A 24,594-nucleotide genomic window follows, 5' to 3' on the forward strand; every position below is an offset into this window, starting at 1 on the left:
GTATATAATTAATGTGTACTTCTCCAACCTTAAAAATACTTCATACTAGGTAGTATCCCGCGCTTCGCGCAGCCTGTTTTAATATTTTATGATTATAATTGAAGAAAAATTATATAATTCATATATGACCTTCGATATTTTCTCTTATAAATATTTTTTTCTCAAATTTAATATTTGTAGGTTTAACTTCAATGTTTTAAAATAAAATACATAAGAGTTTTAATTAAAATTAATAAGTGATAATTAATTATGCATGATCAACGTTTTATAAATAAATTTGTGACTGGTGAAATATCATATTATTCAAAATAAAATTTATTCGAATAATGCAACACTCAAAAATAAGTTCTCAATTATATCATTTCACGATACTTTATGTCTCAAATCAATTAATATTTACTAGTATGGATCCCGCGCATACATGCGCGGTATTCATAGATCTTTTACTTTATAATGTATTATTTAAGATTTAAAATTAACGTATTATTAATTTTTCAAATTTTAATATAAGAATAAAAATTGAATGGAAAATTATATAAAAGAATTAAGTAAATTCATGAAATGTACATTTTAATGAAATTTTTCATCACAAAACTAATGATTACAATTTATAAATTTTCTCAAATAATTTTTAAAAAAAAAATTTGTCAAGAAATTAATAATATAAGTTCATAATTTTTTTATACGAATTAAATACCCGTACTTGGTAAAACAAAATTATGCGAAACTAATAATATCAAATTTTTTGGTTTTTCATATACGAATTTTAGATTTATACCAGTTTTGTTTTATTTTTAAATTAAAAGATTATAATTTAATTAAAAAAATTATAATAATTAAAGATTATATCTTAACTAAAAGATAATAATTTAATAAAAATAGAGTTTTGTTTCCTTATTTAGCCAACTTCCTTTGGAGGAAAAACTATTGAAAATTTTTATTCTCTAAATATAAAGAGCAATGCAAGTTGAAAAAAAAAATATTATCCCCTTTTAAAGTGTCATAGAATTATTTATTATATGAAATAAATCAGTATGGCCTAGTTAAAGATAGAATATAATGAAGCCCAAAGCCCAATATAAAGCAACTCATTTAGGCGGGAAAACTTGAGAATCTCTTATTCTTTTAGTTTAAGGGGGATTCAAAATGATGTGAACATAATTTTATGTAATTTTTAATTTTTTATGTATAACATGTGACTATTTATCAAACATATAGAGTTCAAACTCAACTTATTCAAATGTTTTGATTGTGTCTTGTATGTGATATGTGTCAAACATATCTATGAGAAATTTGCACCTTTTGTTTTTTTAAACAAATATATATAATGATGTTTAAGAGTTTATTACCTGTAAATATAATAGGTTGGACTTTCTCAAATATTATTTTTTGATGTTTAAATTCAAAGTATTTAAAAGATAACATATAAAATATTTAGCTAAAAGTAATACGGAGTATTTGGTTAGTCATAATCAATATTTTATATTTGACTTATACATATTTAATTAAAGATATTAAAGAAAAATGTAACGTGTTTTCTACTTTTTCATGTCGTTTATAATATTATATTACTTAATAATCATTACTTTTGTTTTGATTATTCAAATGCACTCGTGATCACTATGTACATACACACTCGTACACATACTCGTTATCACACTATTGAAACCTATCAAAATCTCATATGTATTCAATTTGCCTAATATAATTTTTTTTCATTTCTAGACTATAAAAACTTATCTTTTAGTAGTTTTTTTAAAGTTGTGTTTTTAATATATACAATGACTCTTCCAAATATATTTTTCTTAATGGATTTAATAGTCTAAATTTTATAACTTTCTCAAAATGTTTTTTTACGTAAATGTAAAACAATGTGAGGCACTCACTTTAATCATCTCTACATATCAAAATAAATATTTCAATAAATATAATGAAAATTATGCTCAATTGAAAGCATTTTTCACAATGAACGTAATTAATTAATTATTTACATTTTAGAATTTTTATCAAGATAAATTTTTAGTAAATTTAGAATCAAATCACCGTAATTATTTAATATAATTTTATAATAAAATTTATTAAACTATAATTAATATTTTTCTGAGATTTATACATCATTTATTATGTTTGTATTTAATTTCAGCTGTAATTAATGTGTGTATTTAAGGCTGGGTTGACACGTGGCGCATCCACAACGTTTCAACCCAGTTTTATATATATATATATATATATAAGAAATACAAGAGCACTAATTTTGTAAATATTGGAGGGCTCAGGGATGGCTCATAGGGTGTTCGATAATCCGATTAGATTCCCAAACCAAAGCCTAATAAGAAGGGGCAACAAGTTTGGAACTCTGTTAAAAAATAGGGGGGTTTTAAGAAAAAAATTCACTTTCCCGAGCCCCTCTTTCTAAAACACAACACAAATTGCGTAAAACGTTTAACTAAGACACATTTGAGGTTGTAAATACCGTCTTAAACCTTGTATACGGTCCTTAATTTGAAGGACTCGTGATACGAATTGATAGTTTTATAATTTATATCAATAAATGAACTTAAGCACTCAAACATTTGATAAAAAAAGACGTACTTAATAATCCATGACATATCAGCGTATTTACAAATTTAAGATGAAGCTACTATTACAAGAATTCTAATCCGAAACAAAAGAAAATGTCCAGACCCATCTGACGCCTATATACAACCAACTATCAACATCATGTTCGAATCTCCACCCCTATATATCGTAATGTTTTTATGCCTTCTTTGATGGCAAAAAATAATACTCCGTAAAAGAAAAATAGTGAACTATCTTTTTTGGAAGTTGAAGGTCTTGATGCCATAGGCAAAGACAATAAAGAAGAGGAAGACCCAACCAAGATGGGCAACAACTACAAAAGGTAGAAAATGGAAGTCATAACCAAAGAGTTGCTTGAGGTAAGTAGGCAAGGGCACACTTCCAACTTCAGGCACTTGAAGAACAATTGAATTATTGTCACCGACTTGCGATGTAACTAACCCATACATTGTCCATGCCACTGGGGATGCCCAGTAGTACCACCTCCACCATACCGGTATTAACTGCATTTACACAATATTCACATTTTTATAAATATAGGTCGAAAGATAGACTGGTAACCTGAATTTAAAACACTCCGCTTTCTCAGTAATCTATTTACGCACTCCATCTCAATTATATCGTTCCCATATTCTCTATTTTCTTTGGTTTTTGCCAAATTAATGGTCTCTTGAACATAATATAGTAAATATAAACGGGAAAGACCCCAGATTACCCCTACACAAGTAACTACCAACATTTTGCGCTTATCTCTGAAGAATAATAATGTTATTTCGTCACTTTTTCTTAAATCGAGACAAGAGAAAATAGACGTACCATTCTAGGAAGTAAAAACCCAGCAAATAGATTCCACAGGGTAACAAAGAAAGTCATCAAAATGGCTGAAAATTCTGGTCGTGGTGTCAGTGAAACAAGCATCATCCCATACACCGTGTAGTACATAAAGCACATGTAGATGTAGTAATAGAAGTAGAAGCATTTGGTAAATGTCCACTCGAATCCGATCATAGAGTACATGAGAATGACATAGATGAATGATCCAATTGCGAGGTAAATCATCTCTATCACTAGCTGTAGAAATTTTAATGAAAAAACAAGTTAATAAACTCACATATATAACTATTTGATCATCATTAGGGTATAGTAAGACTTAGGGTCCGTTTGGATACAATTTTAGGAGGGAAGGGGAGGGGAGGGGGAGTGAGGGGAGGTGAAGGGAGGGGAGAGAAGGGGAGGGCAAATGGGATGTGGGTGTTTGGATAACAAAAATTATGAAGGGAAATGGAAGGGGAGGAAGGAGGGAGATGAAGAATGGATGGAGGATTGAAGGATGCTAGTGGTATAATTAGAGTCCAAATAATGTTTTCTTTCCAAATCTTGCCACTCTTGGAAAGATTATAGTTTGTTCTATAGGAGGGAAAATAAGTCCTCTCATTTCTCTCCCCTTCCATTTCCTTTCTCCCATATTTTTTATCCAAACAAAAGAAATTAAATCCCTCCCTTTCCCTCCCCTCCCCTTCTCTCCAATTCCTTCAATCCAAACGGACCCTTAAGCTTCACATAAATTTTCAAATAAAAATGCATGTTTTCAATACCTACAACAATATATATCTATTTTCTTGTCATAGTTTTGTGTTAGGTTATGATTTTATCTAGCTAACTCATTGTTTTTATCTAGCTGATTCATGGTTTTTTTAATCCAGCTTCGCATATACTTTATCTAGCTAACTCAGGGTTTTGTGTTAGGTTACGATTTTATTTTACAAATTTTGACATATCGAATTGTCAGTTACAGTATTTTTATGTGATTGGAATCAAGGAATTTTTGGCAATATTTTTCACCTGAGCTAGGGCAAATGGTAGAGCCGAGTACATTCCTGCTGCTCTTTCGCGGTAGAAAACAGTTCTCTCACTTGCAACAACCGTTTGGACATTTAAGGCATTACTCCCACCAAGAAAAAGGATGGCAGAAAACATCACTCCTATAAAGTTCATCAAACCTTGTTCATTCACCCTGTTAACAAATATCAAAACAGATAACTATAAGTATCAAATGTGAAACATAACAAGTATCTAGAACTTCAAAAAGGTTGACAAGAAAAATCCTCCACCTTAACTATTGACGAAATGCTTATCAAAATCGTGACGATAAACAAAAATGACTACATTACCCCTCCCTAAGTCCTACTGCCCATCAAACCATACCTGTTCATTGTATTGAGAATTTGAGAGAGGGGTGCATTTAATTTTATTTGCTGATTGTTTAAAGAAGCGAAAATAATAACGCACTAGAATTCTTCCTCGAATAGTCTCATTGGGGATCAAGGTAAAGTGGTAAACTACTATTTTCGGAATATTTATTGGGAGAGGGGATAAGAGTTATCGATAGAGGATGAAGAACTCACACTTGACTTCCCTTGTTCCAGAACATAACACCAAGCAGAATACCCATGGCTGTCATCATAAAGAAACGAACACCATTGTATGATGGATTTTGCCAATAAGACCGATACTGCTTCCAAAAACATGCTTTAAATTGAACACCAAGTGGTTGAGAGTGTTTAGTTGGGAAGTGGATATCCTCCGAATCTGGCCTCGGAATACTAAGCTCGTCAACTATTTCTTGATTTTTTCTACAAACATGTAACAGCCAATGAAAAGTTGCATAAGATACATATAACAATATCGTCACGAGCACAGAGAAATGAAGTACAAAATTTCATACAAGATCGTCTCACAATGGTGTGAATATTCCATTTATGGTTGCGTTTTTTCAAATTAGTTTCAGCATCCATAACTTTTCCTATAATACAGTATTATTGATCGGACCCCTCTTAAATACCCTCTTTCAGGAGACTTGTAGCACGGCATGCTACATGTGAATACACACACAGTCCCATAACCGCGGACTTTATTTAGGCCCGCATATTTATCATTATCCATTATATGTATATAGACAAGTATTATTAAAAATAAATTAAACATAGTTTCAAGCATTAGAAGTTATAACAGAAAATATTTAGCATACATGTAGAATGAGGAATTGGTGTAAATCTCTGCAAAATCCACATTAATTTCGGCTTCCATCTGAGGAGAAGTTATATCAAGCATCCATGTGGCTGGATTCTGACCCTCTTTTATTTTAGGAACTTTAGGGATGGCCTGCAACAATAACCATAAGTGCAATCTTTCATCAAACTTTTCAAGTTTAATTTTAAGTGAAGCAACCTACGTACGGACAATTATTACCCTAGGGGTAGATCATAGGTGGGTAACAATGGCTTCCTTTACGGGGTAGGTAACCCTTTATTCTCAATTTATCTCCTCCATTTATCACCACGAACACTACCTTCTATTTTCCGTTAGAGAGGTCCCTAATTTTAGATATAGCGTGAATAAAGAAAGGTATTGCGACGTAAATGACAGTCTTACAAGTTAATAATAGATGACATGTTTGTGAATATAATTGAATATGTAATTCAAATTGAGTCCCTTACAATCTCGATAATAAAGACGCTCTATGAAACGTAAACAAAAACACTTGCCTCAAAGTATTTAACAAGTATATGAGAATCACGTCCAAGGGGTCCTGCGTAGGTTAGTTGTCCTCCCCTCTTCATTAGTAGGAGCTGCAATCACATATACCAATAGATTATGGAGTAGATCAGCAGATCGCTATATTCTTATATCCATAGACCTAATAGTCACCCTTCTTTAAGTTTGTAGTATAGTAGGATGGTAAAAACATTACTTGCTGAAATTTCAATATTTCCAGTATTTTGAAGTGGCACTATACTCGACATTTACTATGAATAATCTGAAAACAATTTCATTGCCTTTTCAATGCAAGAGGGAGTAAGATTGCGTAATCATAAACAAAAGCATTAGCATATGGATGATGTTGTTAGGTTGATATTTAGTCAGCATTTGGTTCACCGCACGAATTCTCAATGCCTAGGAAGTAGTATTTCTAGTGATTTTCTGACTTCCATGAATTGGCGAAAACTGCCAGTCAAAAACTGAAAATGGAATGCCATGGGAATTCTCACTTACCTAGGCCATATGGGATTATGGGGGCATAGGTAACTAAGGTAAGCAGGTTCTACATTTCTGGAAGAATTGGAATTCATGGGAATTGAATTCCAATCCCTGTGTGTTACGTTAACCAACATCTCATCATTTTTACAAATTGTGTCAATTGAAGTTCCTGTATTATTTAGTTGGCAACCAAACAGCCACATTTCATTGAGACATTGAAATTAGATGGAGTACCTCATCAAAGGACTCAAAGATGTCTATGCTGGGTTGATGAATAGTACAAACCACAGTTCTTCCAGTATTAACTGTGTTTCTTACAGTGCGCATAACAATTGCAGCAGCCCTAGCATCAAGACCAGAGGTAGGCTCATCCATGAATATAATGGAAGGGTTTGCAACTAACTCTACTGCTATTGTCAATCTCTTCCTTTGTTCACTTGACAACCCACTTATTCCTGGTAAGCCAACTATAGCATCTTTCAGCGGCTCAAGCTCGATCAATTTCATTACTTCCTCAATAAACATCTGCAAATTTAGAATACCAAAAATATTAGAGCGGAAAAAAAATAATACCCAAATTTCAGTTAAAGTTGATTCGAATATTATCGGACTACTGGCAAATATTTGTGTGGCCAATTAGAGAAACAGTGTTGCCAATGAATATGATCCAAATATTCACTAGACTTCTAGTTTGAATATATAAATTCCCCTTCAAGTCTGGCCAATTAGTTACCCCAATATTTAAATCCCAGCGCCACAGATCATATGAAGAGTCAATTGTGTCAAGTACTGTCAACTGTCAACATAACAGTTGACATTAAGGCAAAACTATGTAAATATTCTAGAACAAAATACTGCCGGACACAGACATGAACCCGCGTCTGCACTTACAGTTAAGTCATAATAACATAGCAACATGCTTGTTTAATCAAAATATGCAACAAACCTGTCTTGTCTTTGAGTCAATATCTGAAGAGAGACGAAGCCAGGCAGAGTACAAGAGAGATTCATAGACTGTGACATTTGGAGAATGAATGTCAATTTGTTCACAGTAGCCACAAATTCGAGCAAATGTTGCTTGATTTTTTGGATAACCAGAAACGGTGATGTTGCCCTCAATATAACCACTTGTTTTTCTCCCACTTAGCACGTCCATTAGAGTAGTTTTCCCAGCTCCTGTTACACCCACAAGTGCTGTTAATATGCCTGGCCTAAATGCTCCACTCACGTCTTTTAACAATTGTAAGCGATCATCCCCATAGCCTAAACTTTTCATCTCCTGTAATGATACAATAAAGTAACTAAATAATCGAATAAACTGTATGAAGTATGTGGTTGCTATATTGTGAAATAGCAGTTGATCTGAGTGCCATTATAAACATAGTTTCTATTATGTGTCACCCAAAAACAAGCTATGTGTCACCTGCGAACAAGCTAAATATTTTTGTTATTTTAACAAGGGGAAATGTTAGGCATATTTGATACCCTTTTCCCATCATACACAGGAATCCAGGATCCATGTACAAATATCCCACCTCGAAACCTCATAAGATATACGTGTAAATATTATGAAACCCTACAACGTTCAGAGATCTTGTACAAATGGTCCCTTACAGGTTCTTTACGTTTTTATTCTTTTGTGAGGAGTATTTTAATAAAACATAAAGAATCCGCTAAATGGGAGGGAGTAATAGGATGTCTTAAAATTTGAGGAGAACATATTATAAGAAAGACACATTTAGAAACATGCATGAGACTGTCTTACATGAGAGACTAACCCATTAAGGATATATTAAATGAGGCATATATACTAATTTATGTTGGTAATCATATTTTTCCTACATGAGGTTGTCTCATACAAGAATTTGTGAAAAACAAAATAGACCAACATTTCATAGCGAACAGAAAGCTGAGTTACTCACAGATGGGGTATCCACATAGTAATTGATGTGATTGAATGCTAGAGAAAGTGGACGGAAAGGTAGCACCATTCCCATTTTCGGTGCATTGGTATCTAGACTTGAATACTCTTTATCAGTTCGAGTATCAATATTTATGGCATTAGGTTCTTCAGAGGAGAACACCTTTTTATCTTTGATTGCACCATCATGATCTTGCACTCTGGCTTTTGCATCAATGGAAGCTGCAAAAACGAAAAACAGAATTGACAGTTTTACTACATTGACTTTTCATTTATTATAATCTCATAAAACAAAGAAAAAAAATATAATGAGAATAATGCCACATACGATTTAAGTAGGTTAATGCCAGAATGTATAGTAGGTTGAAAAGAAGAGAAAATCCAAGGAGTGCTCCGATGCTTAACCAAAACCAATATTCCTGGTCGAAGAAGTCTCTTGATGCAAGTACAACTTTGCCAACAGTTGGTTCTTTGATTCTTAAGTCTGTATTTGGCTGCATTAATACCAAGCAATTAATATTTACGAAAAAAAAGGATATATTGATATTGCTATTAAATTTATAATTGGGTGATACTTGTTAAAAATATTTTTGATTTAAACTTATCACATTATTACAATGGTTATCTTTGCTAGGGCGTTGAATATGTTTCACAAGTTATGAAGAAACACCAAAGTATCGCCAATACCCTACCGTGCTCCATCTCTTGTCGACGAATTCATTAATAACTAAAGCATGTTGTCCATACATCATAGGAGAAAGATAGTACCCCCATTTGATCCAAGGGCCAAGGTCACCTATACAAATAGTCAAATACACGGCCACAAAAATTAGAAGAGGTAAAATAAAAAAAACTTGTATAAAACTTCACTGGACATTTTTACTTGAGAAGATTTAGGGGTTGTTTGGTTCACTGCTTAGGAATAGAATGGATTGAATGAGAAACCATAGAAGTATGGGGTTCCAATTCCATACCTTTCAAAACATGTTTGGTTGATGAGAAAAATAAATATAAAGGAATGGAGTTTGAATCCATAGGAGGAGATGGGTATGGGATTTCCATTCCAAAATATCCCAACCAAACACTAGAATGACTAGAATCCATTAATCATACAATTGCATTACTGCTTTGGCAGATTAAGGGGGCTAGTAGGGGGCTACAACTCCATAGGCAATAAAATAAATGAATTTTTAGTTAAAATTTTCATTTTTTTCCATAACCATACAATTGCATTACTACTTTGCTCACCCTAGAATTTCGATCTACAATATAGCCCCCTAACTTCAAATTCTTACTTTGTAGTTGATTTCAAAGGTGCCAGGAGGCTTGAAATCTATACCATACTAAATCTAATACTTCTATGTAATATTTGTTATTTTAATGCTTAGCAGTTAGCACACATACTCCCTCTGTCCCGGTCATTTGTTGTCCTTTTCTATATTGGGGTGTCTCAATCATTTGTTGTCCTTTCTATTTTAAGAATGAATTTGATGAGTAATTTGATCATTCACACTCAATTTGTTCCACTTGTCATTTAGTAATTGGCCCCTCCCTCTTTCCTTGGTCTTTGTGTCAAAACCAAAGGACAACAATTGACCGGGACGGAGGGAGTATTATTATGTAAATTAATATTTGTTGGAAAATGTATAAAAAATATCTAATAACAGGCTAAAAATGAACAGTTTGATTGAAATTACTCGAGAAAGCTAGAACAGCAACTATTTTGGATATGTTTACAGCAATTTGCCTTTGACTAGACAAGAAAAAAATGTTATGACAGCAACATAATTCAGACCTCTTGAACTCTCTAAGAAAGCTAATGATAGCAAGGGCATAACTCTTGTTTAATGTACTACTAGAGGTATTTGAAACAAGTTAGGGACGTACCTTTAGCAATGATAAAACCACCGAGGACAAAAATTACCAACATTGAAATCATACTAATAGCATTAGCTATCACAATCGTCCTTCCAACGGCACCAATGAACCGAAATATGGATAAAGCCATTTGATGGATACAAAAGAAAGCAAGCCATTGACAAAAGAACCTGAAATAATAAAATAATAAAAATATTATCCAATTATCTCAAATGATTCCACCCATAGCAAAGACATGAGCATTACATATAAGCAACTTATTCGGTGTTACCAACACAAAGAGACATTCAAATGAGCATAATAAATATGGGAACAATGGTCATCAGGAGTTCTAGTTTTATGCATGTTTTCCCATGTAGAAATCAAATTTACCTATTATTTATGGCAGGTTTGTATTAGAGTGATCCCGAAACTCATTACCACATGATGAACTACAAACATATAGTAGATCAAGATATGTATCAAGCGGACCAGCTAGTGCTGTAAAACCTAAAGGTAAAAAACTAAAAATGAATATGGGAGCCAGATAATGAAATTTGAGTTTTACCTACTTGCAGCGGGAGCAAATCCAATTGTGTAATAAGTAAGGATTGCCCAAATTGCTGACTCCATAAACGATATAGGAATCCGAAGGACCCAAACTGGTAATGCATAAGCCCAAGCTGGATAAAACAAAGAATCTCTTTGTTTGTAGAATACAGGGAGGCCCATTACAGTCAAGGTAGTTTCGGCCATTCCATTGAACACAAAATTTGTGAGGCTAAAGAAGATAGCTCCCAAGTACTTTTCCCCATCAGCCGCCGTTTTATTGTTCATTGTTGTCCTAAAGAAGGCAGTCAATGTAGCAATTGACATAACTGTTATCTGGACACTCTTGAATATATACAAAAATGAATTTCTTTTCATTAATAACCACTCCCTCGAAAAACAAGCAGTCAGTAATTTCCAACTGGAAATACCAAACTTATCCTTCACTAAAGCATCAGGATGAGCGTCAGATTTATCATAAGGAATACCAAGATCAGAGGTCAATTTTTGACCGACTTGAAAAGATCGGAAATGTTGGACAAATTCTGACACAGATACGTATTCATAAGGTTGCTTATCCTTACTAGACCAATACTGTTCTTGGTTTTTAATAGAGGTGACCTCTTGGAGAAAATCGGCTACTCCTTTTCTTTTGGGGCATTTGAACCCGACATATTCGAAGAAGTCGAGGATAAGATCCCTTGGTCCTTGGTACACAATTTGACCCTCCGAAAGAAGAATGATATCATCAAAGAGCTCGTATGTCTCGGGAGTTGGTTGCAAGAGAGATATGACTGTTGTCATGTCTAGAATATGGACCATTTCACTAATGTACTTGCATATCTTGAATGTAGTCGAGCTATCTAAACCTGTTGATATCCCGTCCATCAAAAAAAAAATTGCAGGTCCTACCAACATTTCCCCTGTACCAAAATTGAAATTCAGTAAATAAACAAAATATCAATCGTAATATACTGTAAAAAGAAAGTATGAATTCAAGAATACATGCATACCAATGGTTAACCGCTTCTTTTCACCACCAGAAATTCCCCTTCTCATTTCATCACCCACAATGGTGTCGGCACACATGTCCAAGCCAAGTATCTGTTACATTTCCTTTTCTATAAGTAGTCGTCAATTTTATTAGATGAAGAAAGTGAAGGCAAGTCCAGACGAGATCATAAAATTAATGAAACAGAAAAAAAAACACGCACATAGCATTACCAGATGATACACTAGAACAAATATTCACTAAAGAAAAAAAAAACTCAAACAGATTCCCAATCCGTATAGATCAGAGAACCAACTCCAAGAAACGGTACTAGTCGTCCAAATGTAGAACGAGGTCGAAGACATACCAAAGACCATAAGAACACCATCATCCCATCCGCAAGAGAACAAATTACGTTTTTGCATTCTCTCATCACACAAAGAATGCCTAGAATCACCTTGGAGTCTTGGACAATCTTGAAACTCCTCAATCCTATAAAATAGGTCATTTTTCCAAGGCACTATAGTGCAACTATAAAGCATCCAAAACCCATTTCCAATCAGGACTAACACTAGTATATTCATTGTATTTTAAAAGTGACTGTTTCTTAAGGGACTTTGCTAGATCATCCCATGGAGATTTCGAGTTTGAGGAGAAACAAAGAATGGGGTTCGTCCTCGGGGTCATGAGAGTATTCTCCATTCGCAAGGAGACCACGACTATAACTGAATTTCAGTAGTTTCATTTCTTAGAGACTCCAAGAAAAGAATTAAAGTCAACCACATAATGACGGAAAAGAATTACTAACAATCTCAAGAGCGTTTTTTTATCTCTTTACAAAAGAAAACTTAATTACCGCCAGTAATTTGTGAGATGACATCATTTGAAGCACCCATAAGAGAAAGGTTTCCAATCTGCAAAGAAATACCAGAGTTCTCAACTCCCACAGTCCTACTGTCAATAGTGAACCACAAGTTTATTTCCGATACATCGCAACTCCCAACCTTGCAACTGGGAGACATCTTACCAATGTTTATGTGATCCTACTCACATTAAACAATTTGAGAGGCTTAAAAACAACAGAGCACCATGATTTCTTCTTAGCTGAGCTGACAAGTGCATTCAAAGATGTAGAACCCTTGGGTGAAATGGAACCATTACATTACACACAAATTCAAGAGCATCGTCAACGGCTATACTTGGATAGTCCAATTTCATCAATAATTCAATATCATAGTTCGAATGAAGCTCAATCGAATTCGTAGTGACGAAAAAACAGTAAACTCTAGACCATTAAGTTCAACCCTCAATATCAAACACCAACATCTGATTAACCCCAAAATTGAACATTCCCAGAAACAAAATTTCAGCACATTTGAAACCCAACAAACTACTTTTACTCCCATCATCTCAATGAATTGGTTCCATTTATTTTTTGCACAAAGTTACCCTCACAGCTCCGTCCTAGTGAATTATTTACGTTTGCTTTTTTCACTCTACGTTACACTCACTAGAGTTCAGTAAGGGCTTTTTGGTAATGTTGCATGACAAAGCGTCTTGCTTGTGACGGGACCTCTTACAAAAAGGGAGAGGGGACCAGGTGGGGCACCCCCCATGTGCTTCTCTCATGGGTATTTTGTGAGAGGAAATGGTATCCGTCACAAGCTTATGAAATGAAATACGTAAAGAATTGACCCGGAGTCGAAAGATTTAATTACCAATCAAACTTGTACTCAAACAATTGAAATATAAAGGGTAATATCTTCGATTCCATCCTACATTATTTTAAACTATCTGTAAAGGATACTCCTAATCAACAAAAACCTCAATAATCACTTGATACAACAACTGAACAAATCAAAAAGAAAAAAATCCAGAATGGAAGTAGAACAGTTACCCAAATCCATCAGAAATAAAAATGGAAAAGGCACAAACGCAGTTCATGGCGGCTGACGGTGGCAGGTGATGTTTTTAGCGGCGGACAAGGATCTGTCAATGTCTTTATCTCCTTCCATGTAATGTTTGCTACGCTCATCAATACCACTTAGTTTTGCGCGAAAGTAGTAAAGCCCCTTAACTTTATTCAATTGTGAAATTAAGCCCCATAAATTTCAATTGGAACAATTAAATCCCTTAAGTTTCACCAAAAGTGAAATTTAACCCCATTTTTAATATTTTCACAAAAAATTAATTAAAAACATTTTATATTAGTATTAAATAACCACCTTGTATTTGCGTATTTTTACAAATTACCACCATGTATTTGCGTTTTTACAAATAACCCCCAAACTTCAATTTATATTCCCCAATCACCACCATATTTTTATCCCGAACATCGTTTTTCTTATTTTCCGTCTTGTTAAGTGACGACTTAGATGAAATACCCAAATTACCCTCCAATACTCAATACAACCACACTAATTAGTAATTACCCTCATACACATTTCATTTTCCCCAATTCAATTCAATAACCCTAAATCCCCAAATTCATATCATTAAACCCCATTTTCTTTCATCGTCATTTCCTCACGTTGTTAATGTTGCACTCACTTCCAGTCTTTCACACTCCAAACCTTTTCTTTGAACATTCTCCATGTCCTTTCTTTGAGTGAAGGAACCATAAAACTAACATGTCTTATTTCAAACTCATCAATTATCAATTATTATTCTAGTTTTTCCTTAATTTGTTCCCCGTTTTCAAAATTTTATGGCATTCTCCCTCTCAAATTCATTTAAAAATCTCACCTTTAATAATCAGTTCAAACCCATTTCATAGTTTTTTTGTTTTTCTCCCTTTAATTCTCATATAAAAATCTCATTTTTATACTTAATTTAAACCTATTTCATAGTTTTGTATGTCCTCCCTTCAAATTTTATTCAAAAATTTCACCTTTATAATTAATTGAAAGTTGAAACCCATTCCATAGTTTTTGATTTCTCCCCTTAATTTTTACTCAAAAATCTCAACTTTATAACTAATTCAAACCCATTTTACAATTTATGTTTTGAAGAACAGCCCATTTCTTAAAATGTTCACAAATTCTTGTATCTAAGTATCCAAACTCAATTTAACAAACTTTGTTGAAAGTTCGAAACTTTTAGAACAAAATAAAATGAGGGTATTGAGTGAATCATGGTGTTTTTGCAATGGTGGTGGAAAATCAGAAGGACCGAAAGCTTTAATATTTTCCAGCAAAAGTAGTGGAACGGCAGAGCTTTCATCTTCATTACCCTATTATCTTCAACATCGATATTGAAAGGATTGCATTCATTTGATGGATTGCGGACTGGTGGTTGAAGGAGGAATTTGGGAATTTAGTGTTTTTAAATTGGGAAAAATGAAATGTATATGGGGTAATTAGTGTGGTTGTAACTGGTGATTTGTATTGAGTATTGGAGGGTAATTTGGGTATTTCACCTAAGTCGTCACTTAACGAGACGGGAAATAAGAAAAACGATGTTCGGGATAAAAATACGGTGGTGATTGGGGAATATACATTGAAGTTTGGGGGTTATTTGTAAAAACGCAAATACGTGGTGGTAATTTGTAAAAATACGCAAATACGTGGTGGTTATTTGTAATTTTTCCTAAAAATTACTAATTGTAACTTTACAAAATAATTCATAATTTATTAATCATTGAAAAACACTTTTACATACATATTTAGTAAATTGATTATAACTTATATAGTATTCATAGATATATAATAAATTGTCTATATACTATAAAATTCAAAAAAAAATTCTCAATATTTAATATAAATATAAAAGTTTTAAAATCATAAAAGAAATATTTTATAATTGATAAATTGTATTAAATGTGATTTTAATATAAGAATTTGGTGAAAATTCTAGAAATGGAGTTGAATTTCACTTTTGGTGAAATTCAAGGGGCTTAATTGCTCCAATTGAAACTTATGGGGCCAAATTACACAATTGAACAAAGTTAAGGGGCTTAATTACCACTTTCGCGCTTAATTTTGTGTCACAACTCACAATTGTATTTTCAAAATTGTTGTTTAAAATTATTTGTAGTTGAACCCCCAAGGGAAAAAAATCAGAAAAAAAAATAAAACTATTACGAATTTTAAAACTAAAAATGCTAAAAATAAAAATTGGTGCAAAATTTTTGAAAAACAAATCAAAGATTTTGTAAAAATCATAAATTTCGGTAAAAAACGCTTTTTAAAATTGTAACAGGGGGCTATAATCAGTTACATTCGCTTTGGTAAAAAAGAATTATGTTGACATTAACTCCTATTTATATGTTTAGAAAATAATAACAAAAAAAATTAAACCGAGTTCTCGTAACAACAACCAATTTAAGGGAAAAAAAATGTTTTATAGGCCAAAAGTTATGGATAATCAAAGTTTTTATGAAGACAAAAAAGGGATTGTGATATTAAGCCTATTTGAATCAATATGATTTGGCTTGACTTGATCTAATTAACCAAGCAATTCGATTGCCAAATCATTGTAAATTATAGTTAGGAGTCTATCTAATGGTTGTAGATTTCCTTGGGAATAAAAGGGTAAATGAATAAGATTGGTATAATATAATAATGTTTTAGAGAAAATAGAGATGATCTATCTCCTGTGAGAAGACCATCTCAATCAATCGGCTTGGTCACACTAGCTTTGATATTGTGTGAGAAAACCATCTCAACCAAAGTCATAAAATAATGGTTGAAATTTAATCAATAATCTTATACTCTAACTAACAAACATTAAGTAACGGATTCGAATTTTCCTTAACCTTATACTTTATAGTTTATACTGGCGTTGGTGCATTGCGCCTCATTCGACCTCCAAGAATTTTTGCTTATACAACCGCGATTTGACAATCAACACAGGATACGCATATAAATTAGCAAATCGATGTGTAACAATTATTTAAATTTATTGAACATACCCTTAACACATAATCAGTGACCATGCTTGTATTTTGGCCTTCTATGGACGAAACTTTCATAAAAGCATCAAGTTCATGATTTTGTTGAATTCCTTGTTTTTCTTCTTCATATATTTTGTTCAACATTTCTTGTTTAGCACCAACGCCTAAGCATCGTGCTGAAAAGTTAAGTGTCTCTCGTACGGTCATTTCTCCATAGTGTAGGTCATTTTGGCTGATGTATGCACATGTTCTCCTCGGAGCAAATTCTTTTAATTCTTGTCCATTATAGGTTATCTTTCCATATACCTATCCATTATTTATACAAATAAGTCATGTACGAAATATGTTTATATCATATATTGATCATACAAATTTATGGCATACTAGTTAACATGATTATAGCATTTGAAGGAAGACATTATATAAAATAAATTAAAGAAAAACAAATGAGGGTAAAAATGTTACAATAAAATTACATTTAGATTCTCTTCTTTTAACATGGACTTAACTATAGTTCAAGTCAAATCATTTTAGTACAGTTTAGGTTCATTAAGTTAAGTCAACTTAATTCGAATTTAACCAAATTAAGTTAATTTAAATCTAGTTAAGTTAAGTTTAATAAAGTAAGTTTAAGCTGAATTTAATTACTTTGCATTAAGTTAAGTTATAATTAAGTTATGTTTTGTAACATTAAATTTAGTTAAGGTTAATTAAGCAATTTTTTTTGAAATCAGGTTAATTAAGCAAGTTTTAGTTAAGTTTAATACTTTTAAAAATAGTTTAACTAAATGACTGACACAAGACGACACTAGGCTAGGTAAAAAAGTACTATATTTTACACATTCTTACACAAGGCGACACTAGATAAGAATAGTGACGGACACAAATTACTTTCCTAATCATGCAAAATTAAACGAACGGAAACAAAACGGAAAAACACCTTAACCCCGTCATTGTCAAGCTTCCCTGCCAAAGCTAGTAATAATGTAGTTTTTCCAGAACTTGGAGGTCCTAAAAGTAATGTCATCCTATATTAAACGCATGAAAACACAATAAATGACAACATTAATAACATTAATTTGATGTACCAAATAAAAATAAACATTAATTAAATAATAGCTCACTACGCATAAGTGGAGTAATCTAGCGCTCTACTAAAAGTTCGCAGGCGTAAGATTTTTTGTATGTAAAATTATAAGAACAGTTCTCTTTTCTGTATGTTCTCTTAAGTTTACCACTTAAGACAATGATTGTCATCAAAATAATCAATCATAAGGAACGAGAAAGAAGTGTCAAATAATAAAAGTAACAACTCCGGTAATACTTCATGTGAATCGAAGATGTTATTTGTGTGGGGTATTTTTGTTTGATGAGGTTCATTAGTAGGCTTAAATAACTAGTGTTTAAAGAAATTGAAAATACTACTCATATCATCAAAGTGCACTTTCTTGATTTTATGGTTATCTATGCGAAAGAACTATATAATTAAGCGTGCTTGGTCAGGAATAGTCTTAGAATAAGTGACATTCTGGGAAAGTTCTCGGGATGCACATGAGTAATGAAAAAATGCACTGAAAATGACTTATGTTGATCTGTGGGCCAAGTACATAGTTTGACAAACTATCATGAGTAGTTGCTCCTAGGGCTGAGCAAAATTATACGATACGGTATTATTATACGTATCCGATACGTTATACGAATTTAATTAACGGATTTTCGGATATCCGATACGGTTCTTTAAAAACCGTATCGGATAAGGATCGGCAAAATATGAAATCGGATATACGGTATCTGATACGGTTGCCTTTTTTCTAGAATAAAATATTAAAATATATACATAAATCACAAAATATCCGATATGTTGGTGATTAAACCTTATTAGTATTAAACTTTATAAGTTATTTACTCTTATGACTTTTTAAAACACTGTTAATTAAGTTACTAAAAAAAACAACAATCACGCATAGAAAAGAAAAAAAATACGGAGTACATCTATTAAACTAAATAAGTGAGGTTGAAAACCGGATATACGGTTTCCGGATATACGGAAAAACCGGATATACGATTTTCCGGATATCCGATACGGTTTCTAGAACCGTACCGGATATTCGTTTTTGCTCACCCCTAACTGCTCCCAACCCAGGGCTTGAACCGGGGTGTGACAAGATTGACAACTCCACCATTACCCAATTCAATACTCGTATTAATTTTTCTAAAGAAAAATCATATTAAGTCCAAAAATTCAAAATCATATACGGAGTATGGAATATTATTTATTTTATTTTGTCAATTAAAAACCTTATATTTTTCGTTCTTTTTTTATTATAAAACTCACCAAAATTTTAGGGTATTGCTCTTTCACATACGCCTTTTACTCTTTTACATACGTAGTTTACAATGTTACCCTTCTCATTTCTTTCTCCTTTTACCCATTCAAAAAAATTTCTCCCTTTCATAAACCCCCTTCACTATTAAATTACCACCATCTATCTCCATTAACCACTAGTCCACCACACACCTCCATTAACCAACACCTCGCCGTCGGAAACCCAATAAAATTAAAAATAATCAATAATGATTTTGAAAAAAAAAAAAAAAAAAAAAAAAGTGTTGATGAACACAGTAACCCCTCCTCTCCCCAACACTCCCCCTCCTCCTCACTATCACTGTCCTTCTCTGCTCCGACTACCACCGTCCTGTACCATATCCCTGCTCCGACCACCGTCGTCCACCATGCCCCTGCCCCGAATACCACAGTCCATCAAACAAACCAACATGCCTTCCGCCATCAACATAATTGAAGAACTTTTAGTGTGATTATAAACCCTAATTTTAAAACAAAATAATTAATAAACAATCAACAAGTTTTTAATAATTGCTAAATAAATTAGTATTTATCTCATTAATTGAATAATTTGAAGAATTGTAATCCATTGTTCAAGTTTTAGAAGAATTATGTTTTAATTTTAGGGAAAATGGTATATAGAAAACGTAATTTGTTTCGAATTAGGAAAAGGATAGATGGTGGAAAATTTATGGAAAAAAATATGTGAAAGAGTAAAAGACGTATGTGAAAGAGCAACACCGTATATGGATATTATAAGACTCCCGTCCCCTTATCATGTTTGCTATTCTAGAGTTTGAAGTCGAGCATTCTACCCTCTCCATCTCGTTACTGGGGCGAGTTGGGTAAATAGACATTTAAAATTGCGGTAATGGATACGTACACAAGAAACAATTGGTCTCCCTTGTGACGGGTTACCATTTGTGGCGGATATTTTGTAAGTTAAAATGGTAACAAAATGGGTTAGTGGAGAAAAGGGGAACACATGAATAGTATTGCAGAGAGAGAAAAAGTGGGTACTTTGTGAGGTAAAATGGTATCCGTCACTCAAGAGTGACGGATATGTGCAGTCACAAACAAGAATTTGTGCACAAGAAAATGGTTGATAAACTGTTTGTTATACCATGACTTCGTGGACCAACCTTATTTGTTTGTCTCTTTACTACAAGTCTACAACCATCAATTTATATTTTTAGGGATCTTTAAAAAAAATTTGGAACTCGATTTGGACACACCACAAGAACACCTATAAAAACGGCCTCGTAAATGAGAAAAAACGATTTTACATTAGTATTTGTAATAAAAAAACATCTAGTTCTCATCCTTTATCTATAAAAGCTAAAGCGAATAAAGCTCTTCTATTGGTCTATGGTTTTTAAGGATTAGAGCATGCACATTAAAAAGGAGGTCATCTTCCTCTCTTCAATATTTTCTAATTTTTTCATTGGTCATACTACTTTCTATTTTCACTATCCAATTTCCCACTTTCTTCATCATCTTCCTCTTTTCTTCTCCACATCAAAGAGGATCTTCTTTCCTCTCTTTTAAGTAGTTCCCACCACCCATTTTCTCTCTTATTTGGCACAAGAGCCAAGACAAGGACATCGTCCATTTATAGAGGATGTCTCCCTCTTCCTCTTTAAAGAGGATGCAAAGAGGATGTTGCCACATTGAAGAGGACATCCTCTTAACATTCTCTTTCATCTAAGAGGATGGACAATCCTCTTTAATGTGGATGCTCTTAAAAAGAAAAAAAAATTAAGGTAGGACCCCCATGTTCATCCTACACATTTAATTACCGACTCTCCTATTTTTCACTTGATTTGCTTTTCTTTTTCTCCTTTTCAAACTATTTAGTTTACGATATTTTAATTTTAGTTTTAACTTTTTTTATAATTACATATTATACATATATATTTTCCTAAACAATTGGTCTCCCTTGTGACGGGTTACCATTTGTGGCGGATATTTTGTGAGATAAAATGGTAACAAAATGGGTTAGTGGAGAAAGGGGACCACATGAATAGTATTGCAGAGAGAGAAAAAGTGGGTACTTTGTGAGGTAAAATGGTATCCGTCACTCAAGAGTGACGGATATGTGCCGTCACAAACAAGAATTTGTGTTTCCTAAAATGTTAGGAATACATCTAAATGAAAACAATTAAATAAAATTACAAAATATTTGTACTGATTTTCTTATTGATAGGTACCCAAATAACATTCCTATACAAAAAAAAAAATGCAAGTCTCGATAAGAATTAAAGCACATTCATATAATTATAATTCATAATGTTAAGAAATATACAAAATTTAGCAAAATTTGAAGAAGATTCATATAATTATAATGTTAAAAAAAATACACATGGTAAAGATTTTAATGATTATAAAAAAAGTACCAGCACTAATTTTCTTATCTTAAAAAAAACCACAAGTCTTACAAAGCATTATTATGAGACAAAAACATTTATTTAGTAATCAAGCATCAACAATATTATATTTACAATTTCAATACCGTCATTTGAATTTAACATTTGAATAAAGAAACTCAATTCATTATATGTGGTTACAATAATAAATATGAAACCTGATTAAATTCAATACCGTCTCTATAAACAATTTATATTATTACGATATTGAACACTTAACATCTGTTGTTACGACCCGTGCATATTTTTGCACGGATGTAAAACTAGTTTGTGTTAAAGTTAATAAGATTTCTAGATCAATAAATCGTTGGCAGAGTTAAGCGAATTTAAAGGTCAAACCTACGTTGACAAGTTTTCAATAATTAAATTCAATTGTATTGCATTTAAATAATTTATTTGTTATTTTTAAAAATAAAAAATCGTTTATCTATTACGATAAAATCTTCTGTAAATTGTGATAGCAGTAACTGTACATCTATACAAATATCTAACGTACTCTACAAGGAAGTTTTCGATTATTTTTAATTGTATATACATTATTTACATTTTCTATATAACCTATATTAGATTATATTTCTTAGTATTTTAGAATTTATTTTGTGCAAATTAACCTTAAATATACGCATTTCATCAAGCTATTACATATTTAATTCCGTACATTTTTGCACGGGTTTAAAACTAGTATTTATATATATACATGAGTAAAATAAAATATAAATAGCTTGATGTAATATTTGAAAGCAACATACCGTGAGGACTTAACAATTCCGTTGACATCTTGGAGAATTTTGAGTGTTTTCTTTTTCGAAGGAGCAAGATTTACAAAACTTGTAATTGCCTGTAATGGGAAATTTTCAGAATTCGAATTAGCTTGCAACTACTCAGAAATAATCACTATAATTAATTTATCCAAATTTTCAATATATTCATGTGATAAACTTTTGAGAAGTAAAAAGATTAAGGCCTTATTTGATAATCAATGGATTACTTTTTGTGTAAGTAAAGTGTAAAAGGAGATTATAAATGACAGATCTTATTAAAAGATTTTACCAATATATTTTAATTAGACTTAACTAAGTGTTTCGTAATTAATAGACTACGATTAATAGATTGTTAAGAGTCAAAATATCAACCTTTAGTTACATTTTTATATATACGTTTTGTTAAAAAAACTCGTTTGTCCCTGAACTTTTTTAGTTTGTTTTTTTGTGTGTGTGTGACTGTGTGAGACTGTGAGGTGAGCTACAAGTTTGTCTTTTTTTGTTCGTGAAAGGAGCTACAAAGGCGATTTTGATATTGTTGGAATCTGAACCTAAGTTACAAATATCACATCTTATGACTTTGCCAATTAATCTAATTAACATTTATAACTTTATCCCTGGATTATTGATACTTCATTCATGACCGAAACCTACAAAGATACTCATCTTGAACTAAAATAAGGAGATTTATATAGTAGTATGGGAAAAATCAAGACCTCAATTATGTTCATGGTAGCATTGAGCAAGGTTGAGCGTGCTCGTCCTCCAATATGCACGTTTCCTTCAACTGATAAGTCTTCATATCTAACTTCAATTTTCGGTCTCTTAATTCCCGCCCTACATAGAACGATTCGAGGCAAGCTTAAGAAATTTCATATGCAAATTTCATATCAAGACCTCTATTATACTAAAGCTGAAGTCGTTCACCACATGTTATATGCAAATTTGTTTTGCCATGTGTGTCATTTTAGTTTTCGTTTGCAGTTTAATTTAAGTGAGTATAACTAGGAATTATGAAAAGAATACAAGTAAAGATGTGTATTTTTTTCAAAGTTTTTTAAAGTTTATAAGTTTTTTTTTAGTTTTTTTTTTTATGTCAAAATTCAAATTTAAATGAGTAAAATTATAATTATATTGTAATTTTTAAAGCTTAATATTTAAGTGAACAACCTCAGAAACTTTATAGTAAAATTCATAATCTTTAAAACAAAATTCAAAAACATTAGTATTATAAAGCTCATAAACTATATTATCAGTTATAGTAGTCATATGTATAATCTACTTATCTGAGACATACAATTATGCTAAGAGAGTATATAAGAGTTCGTTTAACAGTATAAAATTTTTAAAACGTGAGTGAATTTCTTACCGATCATAACGATCCCTAATTTTGGTGAGAAACTTTTGATGATCATCATCTATGAGCATTGCCTCAATTAATGCTTTTCTTTCATTCCTTCCCATTTTCTGAATATCATACTTCTCCATTATTCGACCTCCTTTATTTGCTTCTTCTTAGCCGGTCCTCCCTAAAATAAGTGCACTACTCATATATATACAAGAACATGTGTCAATAATGGCCCATATACGATATTGAATTTCAGTACCACCATACTTACATAAATTACTTTAATAATATAATTATATAATAAAAATATTATAATATTATTGTACTGAAACTTAATATCAGCAACAAGTGACGTTATCTCATTTTCTTTCTTGAACTAGTACTAATTTAAGCTCTCGATTTTGAGCTAAAATTACATTATATTATCACACCAAATTTGAATTCAAGCTAAATTTATGATTAGAAATTCTCATACGGACACTATCCGTCTAAAGCTGTAGATAGATAATGTCCCTCTCACAAAATGAGAGTGGATAGTGCAAGTAGGTGGGAAATGGATACTCCTATTTGCCCTCGAACAACATACACCCAAAAAAACCACAATTATTGTATTAAACCAAAACCTTTGATGTTTACACATATTATAAATAAATTATATTGATGTTGAAACAAGCATCTTTCAATTCAAATTGACGTATATATCCGTCATAAGACGTACTATCATTTATCTATAAATGTACGTATAAATATGAATGTTAGCTACGTAAGTTTGGATTAATTTGATATTTCTTGCACCATCAAGCAATGTTATCTTGTGTTTAATTAATATGTTTACTTTTGCGTGTAACATAAAGAAATAATATTGATCACCATGTCGTAGTCATT

The 24,594-nt window shown here is 32.2% G+C and overlaps 1 protein-coding gene across 5 annotated transcripts; it reads right to left on the reverse strand.

Moving 5' to 3' along the window:
- Positions 1 to 2,572: 2,572 nt before the first annotated feature.
- On the reverse strand, positions 2,573 to 23,945 carry LOC141600585 (ABC transporter G family member 39-like). Of its 5 annotated transcripts, XM_074420829.1 has the most exons (19): positions 23,731 to 23,945; positions 23,078 to 23,198; positions 22,350 to 22,438; positions 17,771 to 17,858; positions 16,849 to 17,136; positions 11,959 to 12,049; positions 10,965 to 11,868; positions 10,427 to 10,587; positions 9,232 to 9,335; positions 8,868 to 9,033; positions 8,541 to 8,761; positions 7,565 to 7,897; positions 6,853 to 7,143; positions 6,126 to 6,209; positions 5,609 to 5,742; positions 4,986 to 5,213; positions 4,423 to 4,594; positions 3,397 to 3,651; positions 2,573 to 3,083 (listed from the first exon to the last, which is right to left on the reverse strand). In XM_074420829.1, exons 1-19 carry the CDS (start codon positions 23,847 to 23,849, stop codon positions 2,811 to 2,813), a joined length of 4,122 nt encoding a protein of 1,373 aa, XP_074276930.1. In that variant the 5' UTR covers positions 23,850 to 23,945; the 3' UTR covers positions 2,573 to 2,810. The 5 variants fall into 5 exon arrangements, with proteins under 5 accessions (XP_074276930.1, XP_074276934.1, XP_074276933.1 ...); XM_074420833.1 differs by lacking the exons at positions 16,849 to 17,136; positions 17,771 to 17,858; positions 22,350 to 22,438; positions 23,078 to 23,198; positions 23,731 to 23,945 and adding exons at positions 12,304 to 12,428; positions 12,793 to 12,850; positions 13,834 to 13,923; XM_074420832.1 differs by lacking the exons at positions 17,771 to 17,858; positions 23,078 to 23,198; positions 23,731 to 23,945 and having other exon boundaries at positions 22,350 to 22,437.
- Positions 23,946 to 24,594: the final 649 nt, after the last annotated feature.

Source organism: Silene latifolia, chromosome 1, assembly GCF_048544455.1.
Source record: "Silene latifolia isolate original U9 population chromosome 1, ASM4854445v1, whole genome shotgun sequence".
NCBI lineage: Eukaryota > Viridiplantae > Streptophyta > Magnoliopsida > Caryophyllales > Caryophyllaceae > Silene > Silene latifolia.

Bases quoted from the DNA above. Each gene is read 5' to 3' on its own strand.
- LOC141600585 (XM_074420829.1), bottom strand. From the start codon at position 23,849: ATGGAGAAGTATGATATTCAGAAAATGGGAAGGAATGAAAGAAAAGCA. The intron at 10,588-10,964 runs GTAAAACTCAAA...TTATTATTTCAG, and splicing joins TTTGCTCCCGCTGCAAGTAG to GTTCTTTTGTCAATGGCTTG. The intron at 3,084-3,396 runs GTACGTCTATTT...GTGTAAATGCAG, and splicing joins GGTTTTTACTTCCTAGAATG to TTAATACCGGTATGGTGGAG.